The following is a 21874-nucleotide window of genomic DNA, read 5'->3' as shown; positions in this document are numbered from 1 at the left end:
GTTCCCAAACATTTGTGTTATAATACATTTAATAGTATCGTATAAGATATAAATATCACAAAAGAGAATGTTTTGCAAATCTACGAATGAGCAAAACGCATTTCGTGAATTGCTTAGAGGGCAGATTTGCCACATCCAAGATGGTCGACGCATCGGTCCGTGGCAGCAACGGATGGGCCAAACGCGCCAAAGGCAGAGTCTATGTATGTTTGATGTCAATGATGGGACGCACCTGCGTTGCTGGGGCGGTGACGGACATGTTGCCGGGGGTAACGGAGATGTTGACACACTGGTCAAGCTTGGTGTTGAAGTGTTGAGGCTCCTGCCATTTCTCGCACGCTTCCATTCTGGAACATCTGGTGGCGGATGGAGGTAAGAAAACACAATTGAAACGTCTCGATTATCACGAGGGCCCGAGCGGGCCGGAACAAGGCCCTCCGTTTATTTCATATTTTTAAAAGCGCCCATTGGCTGCAGCACAGCAATTGGAGGCGAGTAAGGAGGGGCTGTCACACAAGGACGCACGATGAGATGATGAAAGGCCGTCTCCAAGTGGCCGCTTCACGGCAGCCATCTTGACGTGATCAACAAACGGAAAAATCTTCTTGTTGTTCCTTATAAATGTTCTTTGCTCACTTTGTTCTCCAGCGAGTCCGTTTTTCCAGCGAGGAGGCTTGCCGAATGTTCAGTGGGCGGTCATTCCAGAGAGAGGGACCAGCAACATTTGTGAAATTTTCGATTCCTACCCCCACTGATCATTCATTATTTACGATAAATCACACTTATTCAGTTTTTGTCGTCAAGCCAAAGCAATAAAGGTTGACCACATACTCTCAAATTCACATATTTACAGATTTTTTTTCTGTTTTTTTGCCCCCTGGTTTAGGGGGGGTTGGGTGGAAAATGCAAATGGGGTGCTTACCAGCGATTTGGGGAAAAATTTGAGGGTTTCAATTTATCACCTTAATGGAGTTGAATTGTCAACAATGATTTGTTATTCACGGGGGGGTAGGGACTAATTTGCCCGAATTCCCTTACATTTAGTATCGTGTGTAAATGCGGCACATCCGAACAACATTCCGAGTTTCCGAAACGATCTGAGTGAAGCAGGAGAATATTTCCGACGATGAGAGAATGGAATTTTTGGCAAGCCCGAGTGCTCCGGTTTGGCAATCATCTCAGAGGACGCGCCACGTCACTCCAACCATTTGGAAAACTCAAGAGCATTGTTGAAAATGTGCCAGCGTGCACCCAAAAACAGAGCACCGGTGCGCGCTCTCCGCACTCCGACAGGGAACACGGTGCACCGGTGCGTCAGGCGGTCCAAATGGAAACCATTCAAGCACGAAATGCTGATTGGCACAGAATAGAGACTGCGTGCGAAAATCGATGAGAGGGCAGCGCGCTCTGTCTCTCCGACGTCCGAGTGAATTTCTGAATATGACCATAAAATTCATGGTCTCGGTTTTTAAAACAAACTTCCCCGAAGAAATTTCTTGACAGGTCTTGAACCGCAAAGTAGCGAGGGGAGCACTGGCTAGCGTTTGTATACAAGTGCGAGTGCGTATCCTCGCTAGCCTATACGTTAGGTCACATCAAGTTGTGCTTGACTGTTTTTTTAAGCTAGCATGCTAACTAAAGCTAGCGATTAGCCTCACGTGAAGTTTGTTTGCGTTCAATAAATTTTACCTTTGCACAGAGTCATTGAGGTAACATGGCTTCCTGGTTGTTCACATTCTCCGCGATGATTGGTTCTTTGCGTTGTCACAAAACCAGAGCGGGTCCAAATGAGTGTGTTCTTGGATGATGCTCTCCATTTTAACCCTCGTAGTGCACCGCTTGCGATAAATGTAAAATGATGTCTTTGAATCAAAGGCAAAGGCATTCGGAAAAACACGAGAGAGCTGAAACATTTGGGGGGGGGGTTCTAAAATGGCCTAAATTTCATGACGTCACCGGCGGATAATTCTCAGGCGTTGCAGCAATAATAAAAAAACGTTTTGATACCTTAATCTTCACAATTTACATATTTTGCACCATAGAGACCCATTATAATTCCTATTTTTGAATGTATCGTAAACCTAATGTGTAAACATGCATTTCACGCGATTTTTACGTCAATCGCTTTGTTTTCGCTTGGACAGATGTAAGCATGCTGCATTGTTGGGTTGAGATCATTCCAATTTTGCAACTTTATGTGGCGTCAGATTATCGCAAATGAGTTTGCCTTTTTGCAGGAGGCTTCAAAACCAATGCATTTGACATGAACACGTCCGGTCGGAATTGGTAGTAGGCCTTGGTTGGGACCCCCAGACACAATTTTTTTCCCTTTTGCAAAAAATAAAGAATAAAAAATCCCAAAGAACTAATAAAAACTATATATGTATGGATAGCACAAAAAAAGAATGTTTGTATAACACAAAATACATCATTACAAAAATTGTAAAATGCGTAACTTAAGGCGTTTTTAAAGTGCTTTGCTGCCATTTTGTGGCATCTGCAGGTAATTATAACCCCCCATTACGGGGAGCGTCAAATATTGACGGATTTTTGTCGTTCGCAGCAGGGCTCAATCCCAATCCTCTACGAACAGCAACGGGTTCATACATATTTCATCCACCGAGTGACTCAGCACAAATGTGACATTTTCATTCGGTCTTCACGAAAATCCCATGACATTTCGTCCAACGGCGCACATCAGCAACGGCGCAGTGTTGCGTTCCGCCGCTTATTAGGGAAGTGATGGCAAAACGCGTCGAAGCCCGAACGAGTGCGGCCATTTTTCTTCATGAGCGCAGAAATTTTCAGGCTCTTTCATTTTGAAGGGCTCAACTTGATTGATGTTTCGAGCAAAGAGGAAACGCCTCCACCTGGACTCTGAACATCAAAGTAGGCCCACAAACTGTGCGCGAGTGTGTGTATGCGTACGTTCCCATGTGGCATCATTAATGTTTCTATAAATGCCCTTTCGCACACATGCGCGGCAGAAGATCCCGGCCAATCAGAAGCGAGCATCAAAGCAAACCCCATTGAGAAACCAGGGAGCATCTTTAAAAGTGCAGTATACATATAAAGTGGGCCCCCGCATACGCACGGTTCTGCACCCGCCAATTCACCTATTCGCTGATTTAAAAAAAAATTTTGGGGGGGGGGGATTCTTTCTTTCTTGATTCAATATTGACCCAGCCCTGTTACTGGTTAGCACGTCCACCTCAGAGTGCGCAGGTGCAGGGTTCGACTGCGGCTCCGGCCTCCCCGCGTGGCGTTCTCCCCCCGTGCCTGCGTGGGTTTTTTCCGGGTATTTCCCCCCCGATTCCAAAAACTATTCACGTGCCGAGGTGCGATTGTGAGCGCAAAGGGTCGTTCGACTGTAGTGGCTGTCTTACTTGTTGTAGAGGACACACCATCCACAGTGAGGGTCTCCTGAAGATAAACAGCCCAAGCAAGACTGATACTGCTCGCAGGTCTCCACGGGAAGTCTGGTCACCTGAAACAAAAACAACAATAACGAACATGCCGGAGGGCGCGCGGGTGCGCAACGGGGCGTTTCTGCGTGCGCAAGCACACCTGTCTGTCACTGAGCAGGTAGATGTAGAGGCGGTCGGGACTGAACATCATGTCTCTCAGGATGGGCTTTCCTTCCACCACCGTGACGCTCTCGTACAGCAAAGCATTGTGGGACGGCGGCAGGAGTCCATCCACGCGGATCTTGAACGCACACACATCGGCGCACGCGCATTCAGAAATGTTGCAAGGCAAATGCTGTGCGACCTTTGACCCTGGCTTTGGTTCCGACTGTGGAAAACTGCTCAGGGCAGGGACAGATCTATTCGAGTGGCTTGCAGGGCTCTGAGCCCCCCCCCCAAAATGGTGAAAAATACCCAAACCGTTTGCAGAATCGCATTTAACGGGTGTTAAAAAAAATAACTAACAAAACAACCTCGGGCTAAAATGAGCGTGACACAAAATAATTGATTGGTTGGTTGGATTTTGGGTGTTGAATAAAAATCAAACGTCAAAGTTTTGAACGTACACTTTGTGTGATGGGTGGCCCGGTGCGCCAGTGGTGAGCACGTCAACCTCACAGTGCAGAGGTCGTGGGTCCGATTCTGGCTCTGGCCTCCCTATGTGGAGTTTGTATGTTCTCTCCCCGGGCCTGCGTGGCTTTTCTCCGGGTACTCCGGTTTCCTCCCACATTCCAAAAACATGCACGGCAGGTGAACGGGGAACACTCTAAATTGTCTCTGGGGGGCGACAGTGAGCGTGGATGGTTGTTCATCAGGGTGCCCCCCCCCCCCCCCGCCTACTGCCCGAAGATGGCGGGGATAGGCTGCAGCACCCCTCGCGGCTTTTGTGAGGCTAAAGCGAATCGGAAAATGGACGGATGGATCCCCCAGCACCGAAAAAAAAAGACTGACGAGGATGAGGCCTGTGAGGTCTGTGTCAAGTGGGGGTTTAGCGTGTGGGGGGGCGGAAAGGAGGGCAGCAGGTAGCAAGCAAGGACGGGGCAGAGCGAGGAGTGTGTGTCGTCGTCCGTGTGTTAATGAGCTGTCTGCTTGTCGTGTATTTGGTCTTAATTTGAGCTGATGAACCCCAACCCCCCCCCCACACACACACCCGCAAAACGATATGGAAGCAGGAAAGGAGGGGGCTTGAAAGTAGGACACTGCAGCAGACAAAAAAAAAAATGATACACACACGTGCTCATTCTCTCACGCACACACACACACACACACACACACACACACACACACACACACACACACACACACACACACACAAATGGAAAAAAAACCAAAACAAAACACACAACAGTACAATCGGTGATGCCATGCAGATGAGATTCGAATTTCACAACGCAGCCGACATGACTGGAGTTGCCACCCGATATGTCCCCCGGTCAACACCCGTTACACACATGCCCCCCCCCCCCCCCACACCACCACCACCACCCATGCAAGAAGAAGGACCTGATTCAGGAAGCGGTGACCTTTCACCTGTGAATGTGACTCAAACCTTGAACACACGCTGAAAAACACGCACACGCTGACATGTGAACTTTGACCCCTAACCCTGAAAATATGTGTGTGTGTGAAGTAAACTTGCATTCCCCCCCCCAAAAAGTAACTTTTTTTTTTAAGAACAAAGCTTGAGGGTGTCGGCAGGCGTTTGAAATGCCATCTTTCACATTTGAATACACGTGTATTACATATTTATGATACACCCGCAAATTCTGGAACGTAATCCAAAAACCAAGATGCCGTTGACGCTCGTCCCGATGACCACGTCAGGAAAACGTGGATGGACGTAAACAAGGAATTCTTTGTGTTGTGTGTGTGTGCATTTTGCTGACATACACACACACACACTACACATTGTTGAGCCTGAGGGAAGAAGACGAGAAGGAGGAAGGCCAGTGAGGGGTGACATGGGGGTGGGGGGGGGGGGGCTGTTAAGCTTATTAGCCCATTCCCATCCCCCGAGCGCGCACACACACACACACACACACACACCTAGACACAATGGATAATAGCAAGACCACCAACTGATGCTTTCCACCCTCCAGTCACAAAATAAATATTTTTTGTCATTTTTGCTTGTTTTTTTTCAAATTCTCTCAATAAGAAGGAAGCACTTTGATCTCGAAACGCCACGGCACCTTTTTTTTTTTTTTGGTAAGTTATTTGTCGTCTGCGTAAAACGGGATGACTGCTGTGCCAGAGCTGCCAATTCAAACCTTCACGTCATGAGGAAAAGATTATAAAAGCGGAGACAAATTATCGGGGCACTCCCTTTTTTCATAACAAAGTAGGACTCCTGCTCATACTGTTGTTGGGGGGGGGGGGGCTCATTTTCTTCGAACCTTTTTCCTACTGGCTGCCTTTCAGCCGTTGCGTTGGCGACCCCCCCCCCCCGAAGAGACGTATGGCACATTTTCACCAGGACACACAAAACCTGCACGTGAGTTTTTTTCGGAGATCTAGAGGTCAAGCTGATGGCCGCTGCTGTCACCACCATGACATCATCATTACTATGGTAACGTACGGAAGGGACGGAACATGATCCGATGTGCAGAGTCTTCATTGACACATGCACTAATTCTTCCGCCGTCTCCATGACAACAGCATAATAATTAATCGTTCTCTGCGTGTGTGTGTGTGTGTGTTTCAGCAGGGAATTTCAAGGAACACTAAGTTACACAATTGCTGAGACACGGTGTCTTGCAAACAAACACACACGTACACACACGCACACACACACACACACACGCACACACACACACAATGGGAACGGGAAACACAATGTTAGACACAAAGAAGTTTCTGTTGAAAATACACACACACACACACACACACGCACACACACACACACACCAGCTCCCATCACGATAACAACAATTGTATTCATCTATCCATCCATTTTCTCTAGCGCTTGTCCTCATTAGGATCGCTGCAGCCTATCCCAGCTGATTATGAGCAAGAGGCGGAGTTCATGCTGGAATGGTGGGCGGGGGGGGGGGGGGCGGGGGGGATAGATTGGGTGCCGCTCAATGTGAAGGCACATGAAGGAAAAACATGAGGGCATCTATTGCAGGTGGCAAGCTGAAAGCTCATATGTCACAATTTGCTCAATTCCAATTTTGTCCCCCCCCCCCCACAAATCTGAGCAGTTGGTCGGTCCACATGTGGACACATTTCTGACCACCCTAAAGTGTTGGAAATGGGTAGCACACAGAAATGTCGGCGAACTGTGAGGTAACGACTGGTCCACCATCGCTTTCCGTTGACTGCAAGGCTCAAAACAACCCGAAATTCAGACAAAAATTTCCATTTTGAACCTCATCAAAACATAAACGTTGTCAGAGCAAAAAATGAGAATCGATCGCCGTTCCAAAAAAGGATCCGGGCGCGCCTCTCACAACTCGTGACACCTGCAGGTCGTTGGAGGTCGGGGGCTCGAGTAGCGAGCTACGTAGCATCGGTTAGCTTATAATAAACTTAATAAACGGCATATCTGATGAGTGTTGATCGGATCTGATCAATCAAGGTCATATTCAGCAGCCAAAGTCATAACGCAACCAACAGTCCCTTGACTGACTCACGATCACTCGATTCAAACTTTTTTTTTTTGCTTTCAGAACAGGAGGGAGGAGCTTATTTTCTTCTCCACTCGAAGCTGGTGCAGTCCGAATCTGACAGTCAAGCCGTTCTAATTTTCTCAGTTAACCTACGATTGACACGGCTGGCACGTTTCTCGCCGCAATTAAGTGTTTGGGTCATTGATTTCATTATTCACAGACGACTGGTTGAAACTGCATTGAAGCAGCCAAAACAGCAACCAAAAAAAAAACAGCCAACTTTTCACAGAAAACAGGCAATTTTTTAAAAAATGGGCTATGGAGAGAAATTCTACTACCCAAAGTGAACCGGAAAACGGAAGTGAGTTCCTGTACGCCGTGCGAGTGTTTATTTCTATCCACGATGTGTACTTAAGAGACAAAAAAAATTGATTATCCAAAAAAAAACAAAGAAACTAATTACTCATTCATTATACTGTCATATTTTTTTCGGTTAATAAAAGCCAAGCTTCAGGTCGCCGGGATTAACCTGCAATATATCGATAAATAAATACAATTGTGCCTAAGTTGCTCCTAAAAATTAAGTCATTGATGCATAAAACTGCGCCGCAAAAAAATATAAATAAATAAAAAGACCACATAATTCAAGGCCACAAGTCTGCTTTCTTTTGCGTGTCCGTTTCCAGCCGAGGCTAGCCTAGCCGCTAGCTCCAGCGGCCTGGCGGCACGACGCGGCCGCCAAGCTAGTAGTTTGCTCCGTGGGTGCGGCGACGCCATCCGCGATACTAGCGTGTGGCAGGCGCACACTCTTGGGTTTCCTCCCATGTTCACATTTAGACTGGGTGTGTCAGCCCGCTGACCACACACACACACACACACACGCACAACACACACACACACACAAGTACGGACACGCCATAAAAGGGTTATTTTTCCATTCAGACCACACGCACTATTATGAGAGAGTGTGTTTGTATGCGTGTCCTCGGGGAAAATGTTTACGGGTTTTAAAAAATTGTTAGAAGGACAAAGAGTAATGGAATGAGCCGAGAGGACGACAAGAACGCAAGCAACTGTGTGTGTACTGTATGTATGTTTTTATGATAGACACTTACTGCTACCAAGGGAACCCCCCCACACACACACTCTACTGGGTAAACATTTGTTAGCGACCAACAACTTTCCGGCGCATGGCGTGTTTGTATGTAGTGACATGACCATGACAGTCACATTATAATCCGGGTGTTGGACAGCAATGAAAAAAAGAAGTACACAAAATATTTCACCCCAGTTGCCCTTCACAAACACAAATACGTGTGTGTGTGTGTGTGTGTGAGTGTGTGTGTGTGTGCATGCGGTTAGTGCAGCGTGTCTCCTCTCTACCCGGTGCTGTTTGTTTTGAAAAGATGAGCGTGCACGCACGCACACACTGACACAAATGCATGCGCACACACATGATAATCACAGTGGTCCTCACAAGAATAGTCATACAAACACACACTCTCTCTGAGCCAATCAGCTGACGGTAGAGTGTGTGTGTGTGTGTGTGTGTGTGGACCCGCACGCACACACGTACTTCGGGTGTGGATATAAACGATATCAGGTCTGATTTCTCACACGACCGTGACAAGTTAATTTGTCCACTGCTCCACTGCGTCACTATTAGACGTAATCAATTTGACTTGTCAGCACCATTTATTCGCACGATTATTTCTTTTTCTTTTTTTTTTTTCTTTTCCCAAACTTGCTTTGACTAACAATTTGACTGCAAATGTCATTTGGCTGTCTAATTCTCTTTGCTTGATGTTTAGTTTGATGATAATCTTGAACGGGAAGGATCATTAAAACGGCTTGCACCCTCTTTTTCAGATCCCAAATGCATCCAAATCGCCGCTCCCTCCCCAAAAAAAGCGCTCACCTTCTTCAGTTGGCCGCTGCGCGTCCCCACGAAAACCACAGTGTGTTGGCCGTACGTGTATGCCGCCACGGCGCCCATGCCCTCCGTGCGGTCCTCGAACAAGGGACTTCCTTCGATCACGCGCAGACCCCCCAGCGGCTGATTCAATACCAGGCCGCAGAAGTCGTCTCCGATCTGCTTGGGCTGACAAAAAAAAACAACAACTTTGTTTCATGACACACAATGGCTCTCTTCATTGGGGGGGACACGTGACGTAGTGCACAAGTGACTTCTGAATGTGTTGTGTACAAATAATTGGCCCGTCTGGGGTGCCTGCTAGCTTAGCCAGTTTAGCAAAAATGAAACCACTCGGCCAATCTTTTGTTTTTTACTATTTCCAAATAGGCTTGGGGGAGAGGACAGCGTGTTCTAGCAAGGACTTGGACATCATCACAAGCGCTGACCTAATTTTGTTCAACTAATAGAATAACTGCCCAAGTCATTTTTAACTTACGCTCACAGTATCAATTGTAAACAACCATTGCACTTACTAAAAATTTTTTTTTTTGTCCGTGGTTGGTCATGCTCATCCGAAAACACTTTTATTTTTTGTTGATTTTTTTTTTGTGGGTTTTATGTGTTCATTATTCATTCCTTCATCTTCCGAGCCGCTTGATCCTCACGAGGGTCGCGGGGGGTGCTGGAGCCTATCCCAGCCGTCTTCGGGCAGTAGGAGGGGGACACCCTGAATCAGTTGCCAGCCAATCGCAGGGCACACAGAGACGAACAACCATTCGCACTCACACTCGCACCCAGGGAAAATCTAGAGTGTTCAATCAGCCTGCCATGCATGTTTTTGGAATGCGGGAGGAAACCGGAGCACCCGGAGAAAACCCACGCAGGCCCGGGGAGAACATGCAAACTCCACACAGGGAGGCCGGAGCTGGAATCGAACCCGGTACCTCTGCACTGTGAAGCCCACGTGCTAACCACTGGACTACCGGGCCGCCGTGTTCATTATTTCTCAAACTAATTTTTCGGGGCAAATAAGTGCACACCTGTAAGACATCAGGGCGTGCGTGGCTGCAGTTTGATCGGATCAGCGACGCGACTCACCGTATGAATGCAGGGCAGTTCCTTGTTGAGTAACCACGGCAACGAGAGGCGGCCCTCCCCGCGGTAGCAGGAGCGTATCCTCTCTCTCATGGCCAGGTTGATGTCGTGCAGCGTAAACAGACACAGGAGGGTCTCTCTGGGGGGGTTTGAGCGGTTCTTCTGACCCTGAACAACACACACACACACACACACACACACACACACACACACAAAAGAGTGCCCAGTTAAATGGAGTGACATCACCTGGAGGCGGAGCATGACTGGGAAAAAAAAAAAATCAAAGAAAATCAAAAAGCTCTCCAAGTACCACTACCATGGCTAACAATTATTATTATTTTATTATTATTATTATTATTATATTATAACAACTATATAACTATACATTAACTATTTTAAATTTCGGAAAAAATGTTCTTCAATGATGATTCAATGCAACTGTATTGCACGTCAATATTATCAATCGTTCCTGCATAGATATATATTTTTTTTTAATTAACAGAGTTAATAAAGGTGTTATAAATAAGAGTTAATAAGTGTTATGGGTTAATTTTCAGTTTCATATTACTTGAAACGGTCAGGATAACCTGACCGCAGTACAGTCATAAAATTTAGCCCTTTCTGTACCTCTAATTTATTTTTTACACCCCCCCCCCAAAAAAAAATCGCGCCAGACGAAGAACAACCAATCAGATTCAGTCAGCATGACCGACAATCCGTTTAAAGGCGAGGCTACGTTCATATCTTATGAGCAGTTTCAAAAGTGCAAACTCTCAATTGAAATGAAAAAATATTGTACTTAAAAGTAGAAAAATAACTAAATGGGGTGGTGGGAGGTCACCTGAGAGAAGATGACAAAGAGGACATCGTCGTCCTCCGACAGTCCGAGTGCCTGAGCCAAGCGCCGTCCCGGTTTCTGTTTGAAGGCGGCCTGCACCAGTCGGTACTCCACGCCGTCCTTGGTGCACCCTAGAGGGAATTCCACGTAGGAGTAGAATTCGGTGTCGTTGGAGCACATCCTCACGATCTTGGAGGTGAAAAACTTCTCTCCGCCGGCGTCCATCTGCGTCAACTGCGTGTCCAGCTGCAGCGTCAGGAAGTAGACGTAAGTGCGGCTGGAAAAGCCGTAGACGTAGTAGATGTCGAAGGCCGGGTAGAGGGACAGCGTGTCCGACGGGATCTTGATCTGCGATGACACAAACTCGTCCTGGTAGACCAGCGAGAACATGTTGACGCTCTCCTCGTCGGCCACCAGCTTGCGGCTGGACAGCGTCGGGAAGTATTCCGACTTGCCGTCGATGGCGGCGCCGATAAAGAGGCGGCTGCCGCCCTTTGCCGTTTTCTTTCTCTTGGGGTCATCGGTCCAGTCGTCCTCGCCGACGACCACACCTGCAGAGAAGGGTTGTTACGGTGACCACAGGTTTTTACGGCTCATCTAGCCAAGATAATATGTAATGGCGGAGTTATCTCGCTGAGCGAGTTTTCAAAGTTGATCAAAAGTTGATCGTTCTGGAAGTGGCTGCCTAATCGGAGCTCTCAGCAGCGATGCATCGTCTTCCTATTATTTATTTATTTTATATATATATATTTTATATTTATATATATATATATATATATATATATATATATATATATATATATATATATATATATATATATATATATATATATTTACGAAGGAGTTGCGTTCCTGCGCCTGGCGACGTAACCCGAATTTCTGCGTAAATCGGATTTTACCGTTAAAGTTGAAATTTACGTCAAAGTAAAAAAAATATATAAAAAGAACATATATTTTTAAAAAAATATATATATATATATTAATATATATATTATATAGAGATGGATATATATATATTTAAAAATATATATATATATATATTAATATATATATATATATATATTTTTTTAAATATATATTCTTTTTATATATTTTTTTTACTTTGACGTAAATTTCAACTTTAACGGTAAAATCCGATTTACGCGGAAATTCGGGTTACGTTGCCAGCCGCAGGAACGGAACTCCTTCGTAAATCGACGCCTTCCCCGTAATTTCGCGCGGCTTGCTCAATCCGTCACTTCTGTTCAAGTCCTCCAACCCGATCGCGCACACTCGTCGCGAATCCGCTTCGAAACCCGAGCGGCGTTTTGGAGAGGTAGGCCCCGCCTACCTGCCATCCCATCAGCCTCTCTGGCGCCGGACAAGTAGTGCTCCTTGCGGTGGTGAGGCTCCCCCAGTTTGAAGAGGTCCTCCAGTCTGAGAAACTGGCACACACCCTGCCAGATGGACCCGCACGCCACCAGCCTGTTACCCGCGTAGTCCACCAACAGAAGCTTGTTCACGTTGTCCAAAGAGTCCAGGCTGGGGGAAAACGTACAAGTAAGCAGACCGGACATACAAACGGACAAGACGGTTTTAGGGTGAGACGGACCGGTGAGCGCAGGCCCTGACGCTAGGTGGGGGGTAACACTTGGCGTTGTCCTCCACCGGCCCGGTCATGTGACTCCTCATCTCGGTCAGATTGGCCGACAGCTTGAGGACTCGGTTGACGGCTCCGACGAAAACCTCGCCCGTCCTCTTGTGGACGGTCAGGTGGGTGAGGGAGGCGTCCAACGCCCGGTACGCCGCTCGGCCGCCTGCCGCCACCAGGGGGGGAGGCGGCGCCGCCGCCGGAGCGCAGAGGAGGAGGAGGAGGGGCCAGGAGAGCAAGAGGAGCCAGAGGGCGGGGACGGGGGAGGGTAGCATGTTGGGAGGTGGACAAGACGGGGAAAGGAAGGAGGAGTTGCCCGCGGGTGAATGAAGGGGGTCAGCAGGTCATGACTGCAAAAAACAAGCAGACGGCAAGCAAGGAGTTACTTTCCAACTGCCATCGTCATAAGATTAAAAAGGTGTGCCGTGGGAAATGGCCCAACTTTACTTAATTGGTCCAAAAGCCGTTATTCCCGACAAAGAGCGTATCTTTGTTTCAGCGACGTACGGGGATGCGAGAAGGCCCAACGAACCGACGTATGCATCCGTTGCCATCTGTGCACCAGAACCGGCCATCTCGTTACCAAGGTGAGGTGTATCATTTTCCCGCCAGACGTGTGCGTTTTTGGGACGCAAAATAAAAATAAAGCCCCCCCCCCAAAAAAAAACGCTATGGTAAAATGGTAAAATATTTTTTTTCCCAGCAACGATAGCAGCTTGCTAATCGCCGCCATTGTTGTTTTGATCTCGCGCGACGAGATTTCCGTTCTCGCGAGAAGCGATTGGCGAGATCGGCCTTCGCCGCGTGGAAAGCAGACGATTGGCAAGTCGTGTAACAAGTGTTGCGAAAGTTTATGGCGGAGATATCACAGAGGAAGCAGCTAAAGTTGGATATTTTTTTTTTGCGATAATAATCTTATATGCCTGAATTATTTACATTTTTTGCAGCATTTGTTTATAAGAAATAAACCTATCATCAATGTATATTGTTGTCGTTTGTGTTATTATCATCTGCGATTGAAGACGTCGACCATTTCAGAATTCGAAATGCAAAATGGGACTCATACTTTTCTGATCAGCGAGTCTCGCAGGGCTCAAAGTAGAAAATTAGCACTGCTGAACAATCACTTTGCATTCAACTAAAAGGATCCAATATTTATAATATTTATAATACTAATAAGGATCCAAAATTTACTCAAGTAACTGAGTAAAGCCAGACAAGATTACGATCATCTCAGCACATAAACTTTTTCCGACATTTTTTTCGTTGAGTGAATCACAACGGGAGCGCCTCTGCCTCAATTTAAAGAATGAAAAATGCATTTGGTGCGATACAAGGAAGGAACATGCAAGTCGGCTGAAGGAGGAGTTACAGAAGAAGTGGAAAGTATGTCGAGGCAACGGCGATGCCCCCCCCACCCCCCAACCCCCTCCCCGTGGTAGTCGGAGCTCTCGGGAATCCCAAACCCGGCCGGGTGGCCCCCGCAGATTTCAAGAACATCCGAGACCTTTGGAGAGAAGAGTACCGTAGAAGCTACGGGTGCATTCGCAAGGAAAATCCCTCTGGAAAAATAGCGCGGCTAATTAATAAATTTTTCCATTTTCGATCGGGCAGTGAGTTCGAGCTCACTTCTGTTTTGGATTTTGGATAATCATTTTAACCGTGATTTGCGTAGTCCTTCATTCGAGGAAACAGATTATCTTTCTCTCTCTCTTACGAGTACCCGTCAAGAAGCTAGCAGCGTCATTTTGGACCAACTGGAGATGCTTCATGGAGGACAGGCTAACTCCACAGCAAAGTGCCTTACAGTAATCCAGCACGAATGACTGTTTCAAAGTGCTCTTACTTTGGCCAGCTGCCTAAGATGAAGGAATCTGGATTTAACAACAGCACCAATTTCAAATCACTGTCCATTTTAAGACCCAAGTTGGAAACTGTTACGATAAGGAGCCAGGGGGGCCCCAAGTCCGCAAGCTGGGATGCACGAGGTCCGCTGGGACCAAACATCCTTAAATCACTTCTGCCTTCTAGAGATGGAAATTCAGTGCCATCCAGGTTTGGATTTCCTCCAGACTGGATAAAAGTGGCCTCGATGAGAAAGCCCATGTTCATATTATTATTATTATTACATCGTCATGGTTATGACGATGTAATAACCATGACGAAGGCGTCGCCTTAACTTTATTAAGGCGACGCGCTGGTGGATTCCGTCTCATTAACCACAAATCATCACGGCTGCCATGCAAGTAAGCAGGAAGTGGCGGTTTACATATGCTAACTAACGCGTCGGCTAGCAAAGGCTTGCTAGCTTGGATGTCTCAGAGCTAGCTGGGGCAAGCGTTGGTGCGTTTGCTTTCGCGTAGCAAAGAGGGAAAAAATGATTACAAATAGAAATTGGATTTTTTTTTTTGCGGGGTGGGGGCAGGGGGGGGGGGGGTATTCTGCAATTGAACTGAATGTGATATGGCCCCGGCCCCACCGTTTACTCTTAACGTTGTCATCTGAACATTTGTTGCTGTGGAGGCGGAATACGAAGGCTAAAAATGCCCTCGCTGGAGGTAAATGAAGACAAAAATAACAAGTCGAAGTTGGCAGGTTGATGGATGGTCAAATGACACCGAATAGCACTTCAAGAATTACACACACAGGTCCATCTGTCGAGCGCTCCTCTCTGGTGTCGCCCCCTCAGCCCGGCAGGCTAATTAGTTAATGTGCTGATCTTTCACTGCCTCTTTGGGCTTCGGTGTGTGCGCGCATGCCTGCGTGTCGGCCATGACTGCTGCGTTGGACTCCACAACTTTATTAAGGCGACGCGGCTGGTGGATTCCGTCTCATTAACCACAAATCATCACGGCTGCCACGCAAGTAAGCAGGAAGTGGCGGTTTACATATGCTAGCTAACGCGTCGGCTAGCAAAGGCTTGCTAGCTTGGATGTTTCAGAGCTAGCTGGGGGCAAGCGTTGGTGCTCAAGGGCCACATTTGATTTCCAAAATGGGACAAACATGGCAGACCATCTAACACGGTGGTTCTTGACCTTGTTAGAGGGACCGAACCCAACCAGTTCATGAAAAAAAAAAACGTTTTTTTAAACAAATTCAAGACTTTAAAAAAACGCATTTATTAAAAGCAGAAAAAAACCTTGAATACAATTTCGAGACATACAGTAAGTGTTTTTAATAACTAATATATAAATATATTTTTTTTCATTCATTCATTCATCTTCCGAGCCGCTTGATCCTCATAAGGGTCGCGGGGGGTGCTGGAGCCTATCCCAGCCGTCTTCGGGCAGTAGGCGGGGGACACCCTAAATCGGTTGCCAGCCAATCGCAGGGCACACAGAAACGAACAACCAATCGCACTCACACTCACACCTAGGGACAATTTAGAGTGTTCAATCAGCCTGCCACGCATGTTTTTGGAATGTGGGAGGAAACCGGAGCACCCGGAGAAAACCCACGCAGGCCCGGGGAGAACATGCAAACTCCACACAGGGAGGCCAGAGCTGTAATCGAACCCGGTACCTCTGCACTGTGAAGCTGACGTGCAAACCACTGGACTACCGGGCCGCCTATATTATATATATATATATATATGTAACTAATTGACATGTTGAGTCGGGGGTGTCATAACCTCCAAGACAGATTCACCGAACCCCTGCGGTTCGATCCAACCCAGGTTGAGAACCACTGCCCGAACATAAAGCAACCACTCATTCTCATTTCAATTGTATTATTTATTTGAAAAAAAATTATACAATAACTAATTCTTATGTAAAAATTGATGAATGTGTTTGTGCATTTGCTTGTTATGGTTACCCAATTATGCTATGTGGGGCATTTTTGAAGCGCAAAGTTTGAAGAGTTTTGGGGTTTTTTTAATAATAGTGATCTCACTCTCTGGAAGGCCTGGCAACTGTTGCTATGGCACCAGTGACCGAGGGAGTTCATTAAGGTCAGCAAACGAGACGCAGGCAACACACACACACACACATCATTAGTACACGCTGTCGGAGAAACCGCAGGATGTGTGTGCCGTCTCAAATTAGTGTGCCTCGAGCTCGGTGATGTAGTCCAAAGACAAACTCTCCCCCTTTTTAACCTTCGACGTGTGTTTTTTTTTCCAATGACATACTAGCAAAACCTAATCAAAAAACTTGAAACCCGGATCGAATGAAACACCCCTGGAAAATGTGCAACCCCTGTTCCGGCCACTCTTGACTAGAGTTTATGGGGCGTGACTTTCAACACGCCAGTTGGTGCGAGAAGTGTCAGGTGTTAAAGTTCACAACCCTGTTTCGGCTTCCACTGCTTCCCGTTCACACAAGACGCTGGGGGGGGGGGGGGGGGGTCAGGCAGACGAAAAAAAAGATATGACACATCCTGCCTACCTAACTTGACCTTAAATAGTTATTGGCGAGTTCCCCTTAACCCGCATGCATCAGAAATGTCCGCTTTTGTGACCCCGGATGGATTTTACCAACATAGCGTCGTGACATTCGCCCTCCGAAGCGCACCCGCCAAATTTCAAAGGCTCATCCATAAAACTGTGAGGTTTACCTTGACAACATCGTCGTTTATTTGGGTAGCTGCCGCGAGGATTTGGAAACACTCAGGGGGTCGGGTTCCCCCCCCCTTTTTTTTTGCCCCAAAGTTCCGTTTTTAATTAATGTTAATTATTAAATTAACTAACTAATTAATTAACTAATTAATTTCAGGTAGATAAGATTAAAATATTATGTAACTCAGCCTAAAATCTGCTGATAAAAATAATTTAGGAAAGAATAATGTTTTGTTTGACTTAGCCGGGGGGGTGGGGGGGTGAATGAGATATCTGAAGGGCAGCATCAGCTCGGCAACAGTTTAGAAGCGCCATAAAAAGGGCAAGCAAATCAGGAAGTTGCAATCCAAAATATATCCCCCCCCCCCCACCGTCTAAATTTGCCTCACATTCACGCGCATGCGGACACATTTACAGCCGCGAAAACAATTCAATTCAATTCACTTCAAACAAGACAGCGCAGGCGTTTCCGAGCTGCTCCTCAACGCACCACCGGCAGGTGATTCGACATTCAGCACACCATAAACGCCCGTCTCGGCGGCGCGGTGAACGCTCCACAAACTCCCCCCCCATCTAAGTTGGCAAATTAATAGGTAGCGTTCAGAAATAATGAGCGGCGTGAGCTAGCCGCTCGTTATTGAGGAAAGTTCACCGAGAGGAAGACTTGGCGCTCAAGCCCTTTTAACATTCAACGTCGAGAGCATTTTGTGTTCACGTCAATGCAGAGCGCGTTCCTGGGACTCTTCGCGTTGTCGATATGGCCGCTGTTGCGCCCAATCGGGCGAGACAGACGGTCGCCCCCACAGAGCCTGGGTTCTGTTTGAGGTTTCCTCCTTCGAGGGAGTTTTTTTCCGAGGCTCCGCTGCCAAGTGCTTGCTCATGTGGGATCCCGGCGGTTTTCTTTCATGTGTGACAAGTGTGTTTTCCTGACTTGCTCGATGTGTAAAGTGCCTTGAGATAACCTCTGCTGTGAATATTTCAAACTAGGCTGCCCGGGGGCGGCCCGGTAGTCCAGTGGTTAGCACGTGGGCTTCACAGTGCAGAGGTACCGGGTTCGATTCCAGCTCCGGCCTCCCTGTGTGGAGTTTGCATGTTCTCCCCGGGCCTGCGTGGCTTTTCTCCGGGTGCTCCGGTTTCCTCCCACATTCCAAAAACATGCGTGGCAGGCTGATTGAACACTCTAAACTGTCCCTGGGTGTGAGTGTGGGCGTGGATGGTTGTTCGTTTCTGTGTGCCCTGTGATTGGCTGGCAACCGATTCAGGGTGTCCCCCGCCGACTGCCCAAAGACAGCTGGGATGGGCTCCAGCACCACCCGTGACCCTAGTGAGGATCAAGCGGCTCGGAAGATGAATGAATGAATGAATGAATGAATGAATGAATGAATGAATGAATGAATAGGCTGCCTGGTGAGCAAGTGGTTAGCGCGTTCGTTACCTCACTATCTCAAATTACTAATTGGACAAACAAAGCTTGCCTTTCAGTCACCATGCGTCGCGTCAAGATAATTCCCGCACACATTCTTATTTAGACGGCGGGGCTTTTGGTGGCATCTCGGATCAAAGCGCAAAAACTGTCAACAGGTGAGTTTTTCAGCAAAAATAAGGGCGGGCACGTGCTAAAAAGACACCTGTGAACTCGTACATCGTGGGGAAAATGCATAATGGCTCCTTTAAAACTCTCGCACACTCCCAGTCGACACGGCTGCAGGTCAAGGGTCATCGAGAGCGGAAAAGAAAAGGGCCAAGTGATTGTTTCCTTTCAGTTGTTCAGCCCCATCCTGTCTTCCGTGCGCATGTATGAAATGTTACAAGCCTCACAGCCCCGACAATAAGCATGCAACAAGATGAACTTTGACCCCCAGCCCCCGCAACTTATGCTCAGTTGAGAGACGCATGTATACACAATCATTATTACATAACTGTGGAGCGGCATATTTCCCATAAGAGCATGATGGGGCAGATATTCTCGAGCGCAAACAGAGGAAATCTCATTATCGTTGCTTGGATGACATCATGAACGTACACACACGCGCACACACACACCGAGCAGTGAAGGAAGCCTACGGGTTAAAGAAGACGAAAGAGAACATTTAATCAATTTTGCCAACAATCGGCGCGCACTGAAGGCCTTCAATGTCTGAGGCCGAGACATGGAAAAAATGCGCTGACCTACATTCATAACGTCCATAAAATTGTATTAACTTGTTCCCAACAGTTTCGGTTCCGACGTGCCAGCGAGCCTCGTGTGGGGAAGCCGATCGAACAGTGGATTGAGCAAAAGTGCTTGAAGTCAAATTACAATACTAAATACTGTACATTTAAAAAAATAATAATAATAAAATAGTGGGAATGGACACAAAATGTGACCAACTTTATGACTAGATACAATACGCAACAGAACTTTTGAGATTGCTAATCTGGTCATCATCTGAAGTGACTTGAAAGAAGAAAGGAGCAAAACAGCCGAATGTATGTTGTCGCCGAACGTTATTTTTTATTTTATTCTTTTTAAAATCATCCTTCGACCCAACTACATTAAAAAGCGGGATTGAAATATTTTGTCATAAATTTTTTAAAAAATAATTTTGGACCAGCGGCCCGGTAGTCCAGTGGTTAGCACGTCGGCTTTGCAGTGCAGAGGTACCGGGTTCGATTCCAGCTCAGGCCTCCCTGTGTGGAGTTTGCATGTTCTCCCCGGGCCTGCGTGGGTTTTCTGCGGGTGCTCCGGTTTCCTCCCACATTCCAAAAACATGCGTGGCAGGCTGATTGGACGCTCTAAATTGTCACTAGGTGTGAGTGTGGTTGCGAATGGTTGTTTGTTTCTGTGTGCCCTGCGATTGGCTGGCAACCGATTCAGGGTGTCCCCCGCCTGCTGCCCGAAGACAGCTGGGATAGGCTCCAGCACCCCCTGCGACCCTAGTGAGGATCAAGCGGCTCGGAAGATGAATGAATGAATGAATGAATTTTGGACCAATCGAGTGAAATTGGATAATTTCTCACAGCGCATGCGATGATCTCTGAGCGGCCAACACATGGTTAAATCCTTATCGGGCTCATTATTATCATTTCATTGATCAGTCAGAGAAACTGAATGTTTGTGTGTGCCAATGCAAATTGAATTTCCCCTTGAGAGACTATCATCAGTATAATACATGTTTAATAAACGCTTTGTTTTTTTTTATCCCCCCCCACCCCCAATTTTGCTGCTGTTGACTGCAAATTTGCCCAGTGTGGGACAAATAAACGTTATCACCAGACAGCTGTTGTGTGATAAAATATTTTTTTTCACTGTTGTTGATGGTCAGTAATATTGTGTGAGAGAGTAAATGCTCCAAGTGAAAAATGTTCATATAAAATTTAAAATCGAAATTGTTATTGCAATAAATATTTGCATTTTGCACTGATTCATGATTCCATGTTAATGAGAGCATTAAAATGGGGAAAAAAATAGGACAAAAAATATAAAAGGGAATTCAAAAAGATCAAAAATGTGTCAGTAATCACGATTAATTTTTGTGAATTTAAGTTAATTATGACAGTTGCATTTTTTTTCCCAAGATGGCGCCCGAGTAGGCAGCCTTCGGCAAGTGCTCTTCAAGAGCCTTGCTTTTTTTGTTCTTTTTTGGTGTTTTTGTCTTTTGTTTTGTCACTTGTTGTTTGTGGTTTCATCATGCGGACCTGATATGGACTGTTTTCAGCGCTTTTTGGCCACGACATTCGTCAAAGGAGCAGTATCTGTGCTTGGTGGTTGCGCCTTCTCGGCAGCACGCCTGCACCAGCGCAGATTTTGATTGGGAGGAATGTCGGCGCCATTGACTGTCGTTGCTGGACAGACCTGGGGCGCTTGTGTTTTTTGCGCCTGTAATGGGCAGCATTTTTCACAACCCCGTTTTGTTCAGTGGCTATGTCGGCGCTGTTGGACGGTCGGCGTTGGTGCGGCTGAATGGATGGCTGCTGAAGTTGAGGATGAGGAGAGAGAGAGGAGCGTTGGCGCAGAGCGCCGATGCACATTTGGAACCGTGAGTCGCCGCTTGGAATTGAAGTGGATTTCCATGGGTGAGGAGAAGTGAACCAATCTCTTTTTTCGTCAATGGATGCTACAGCTTCTTGTTGACTTTGAAACTTAGCTTGTAGGCGACGTGTGCACATTTTGAGCAGGACGTCTCTGATCCACTGGTTAAAGGAAACTTTGATTCTCTCCTCTTTCATCTCAAACTGCTTCAAACAACAAAGCGTGTGATGGAAAAGTGGTTAGAACTGCACGACTGTCCGTGTTTTATGTTATGTGTTGTGTTTACCATTTTGTTAAGCGCTTTGTTACAGCTGCCGCTGTTGTGAAAGCGCTATATAAATCAGCATGTATTGTATTGTATTTTAATTATTAATTTATATATATATATATATATATATATATATATATATATATATATATATATATATATATATATATATATATATATATATATATATACACACACACACACACAAATCACTCAAATGTATCGCCACTTGAGTAGCCCTGGTATAGCTCATTGTAATTTAAAAATCAAAATTCAAAACTGGTGAAAACTATTATTATTAATCGGTCACGTAAAAATGACGTATTTCCAAATATTAACGTGATATCACAATTTGATAAACAAACTCTTCCCTCAAATGTGCAGGAAAAGAATTCGCTGTTCACATGAGGACAACACTTGTTGTTTATATATATATATATATTTTTTTTTTTAAGTTGCTCAAATGGTCAGAGAAATCGC

General features: G+C 46.3%; 1 protein-coding gene across 1 annotated transcript in view; it reads right to left on the bottom strand.

The window, feature by feature from the left end:
• plxna3 (plexin A3) overlaps positions 1 to 21874 on the bottom strand; it is a 42572-nt gene that overhangs the window by 19249 nt on the left and 1449 nt on the right. Inside the window, exons 2-9 of the mRNA XM_052054116.1 lie at positions 12518 to 12906; positions 12257 to 12447; positions 10930 to 11477; positions 10092 to 10256; positions 8997 to 9179; positions 3568 to 3708; positions 3387 to 3487; positions 233 to 356 (exon numbers count right to left, since the gene is read on the bottom strand). Coding sequence (XP_051910076.1) covers positions 233 to 356; positions 3387 to 3487; positions 3568 to 3708; positions 8997 to 9179; positions 10092 to 10256; positions 10930 to 11477; positions 12257 to 12447; positions 12518 to 12831 — 1767 coding nt within the window. The 5' untranslated portion in view covers positions 12832 to 12906. The remainder of the gene's footprint in view (positions 1 to 232; positions 357 to 3386; positions 3488 to 3567; positions 3709 to 8996; positions 9180 to 10091; positions 10257 to 10929; positions 11478 to 12256; positions 12448 to 12517; positions 12907 to 21874) is intronic.

This window comes from Hippocampus zosterae, chromosome 2 (assembly GCF_025434085.1).
Source record: "Hippocampus zosterae strain Florida chromosome 2, ASM2543408v3, whole genome shotgun sequence".
NCBI classification, from domain to species: Eukaryota; Metazoa; Chordata; class Actinopteri; order Syngnathiformes; family Syngnathidae; genus Hippocampus; species Hippocampus zosterae.
The sequence above is the reverse complement of the archived record's forward strand: the minus strand, read 5'-3'. Positions and strand labels throughout refer to the sequence as shown.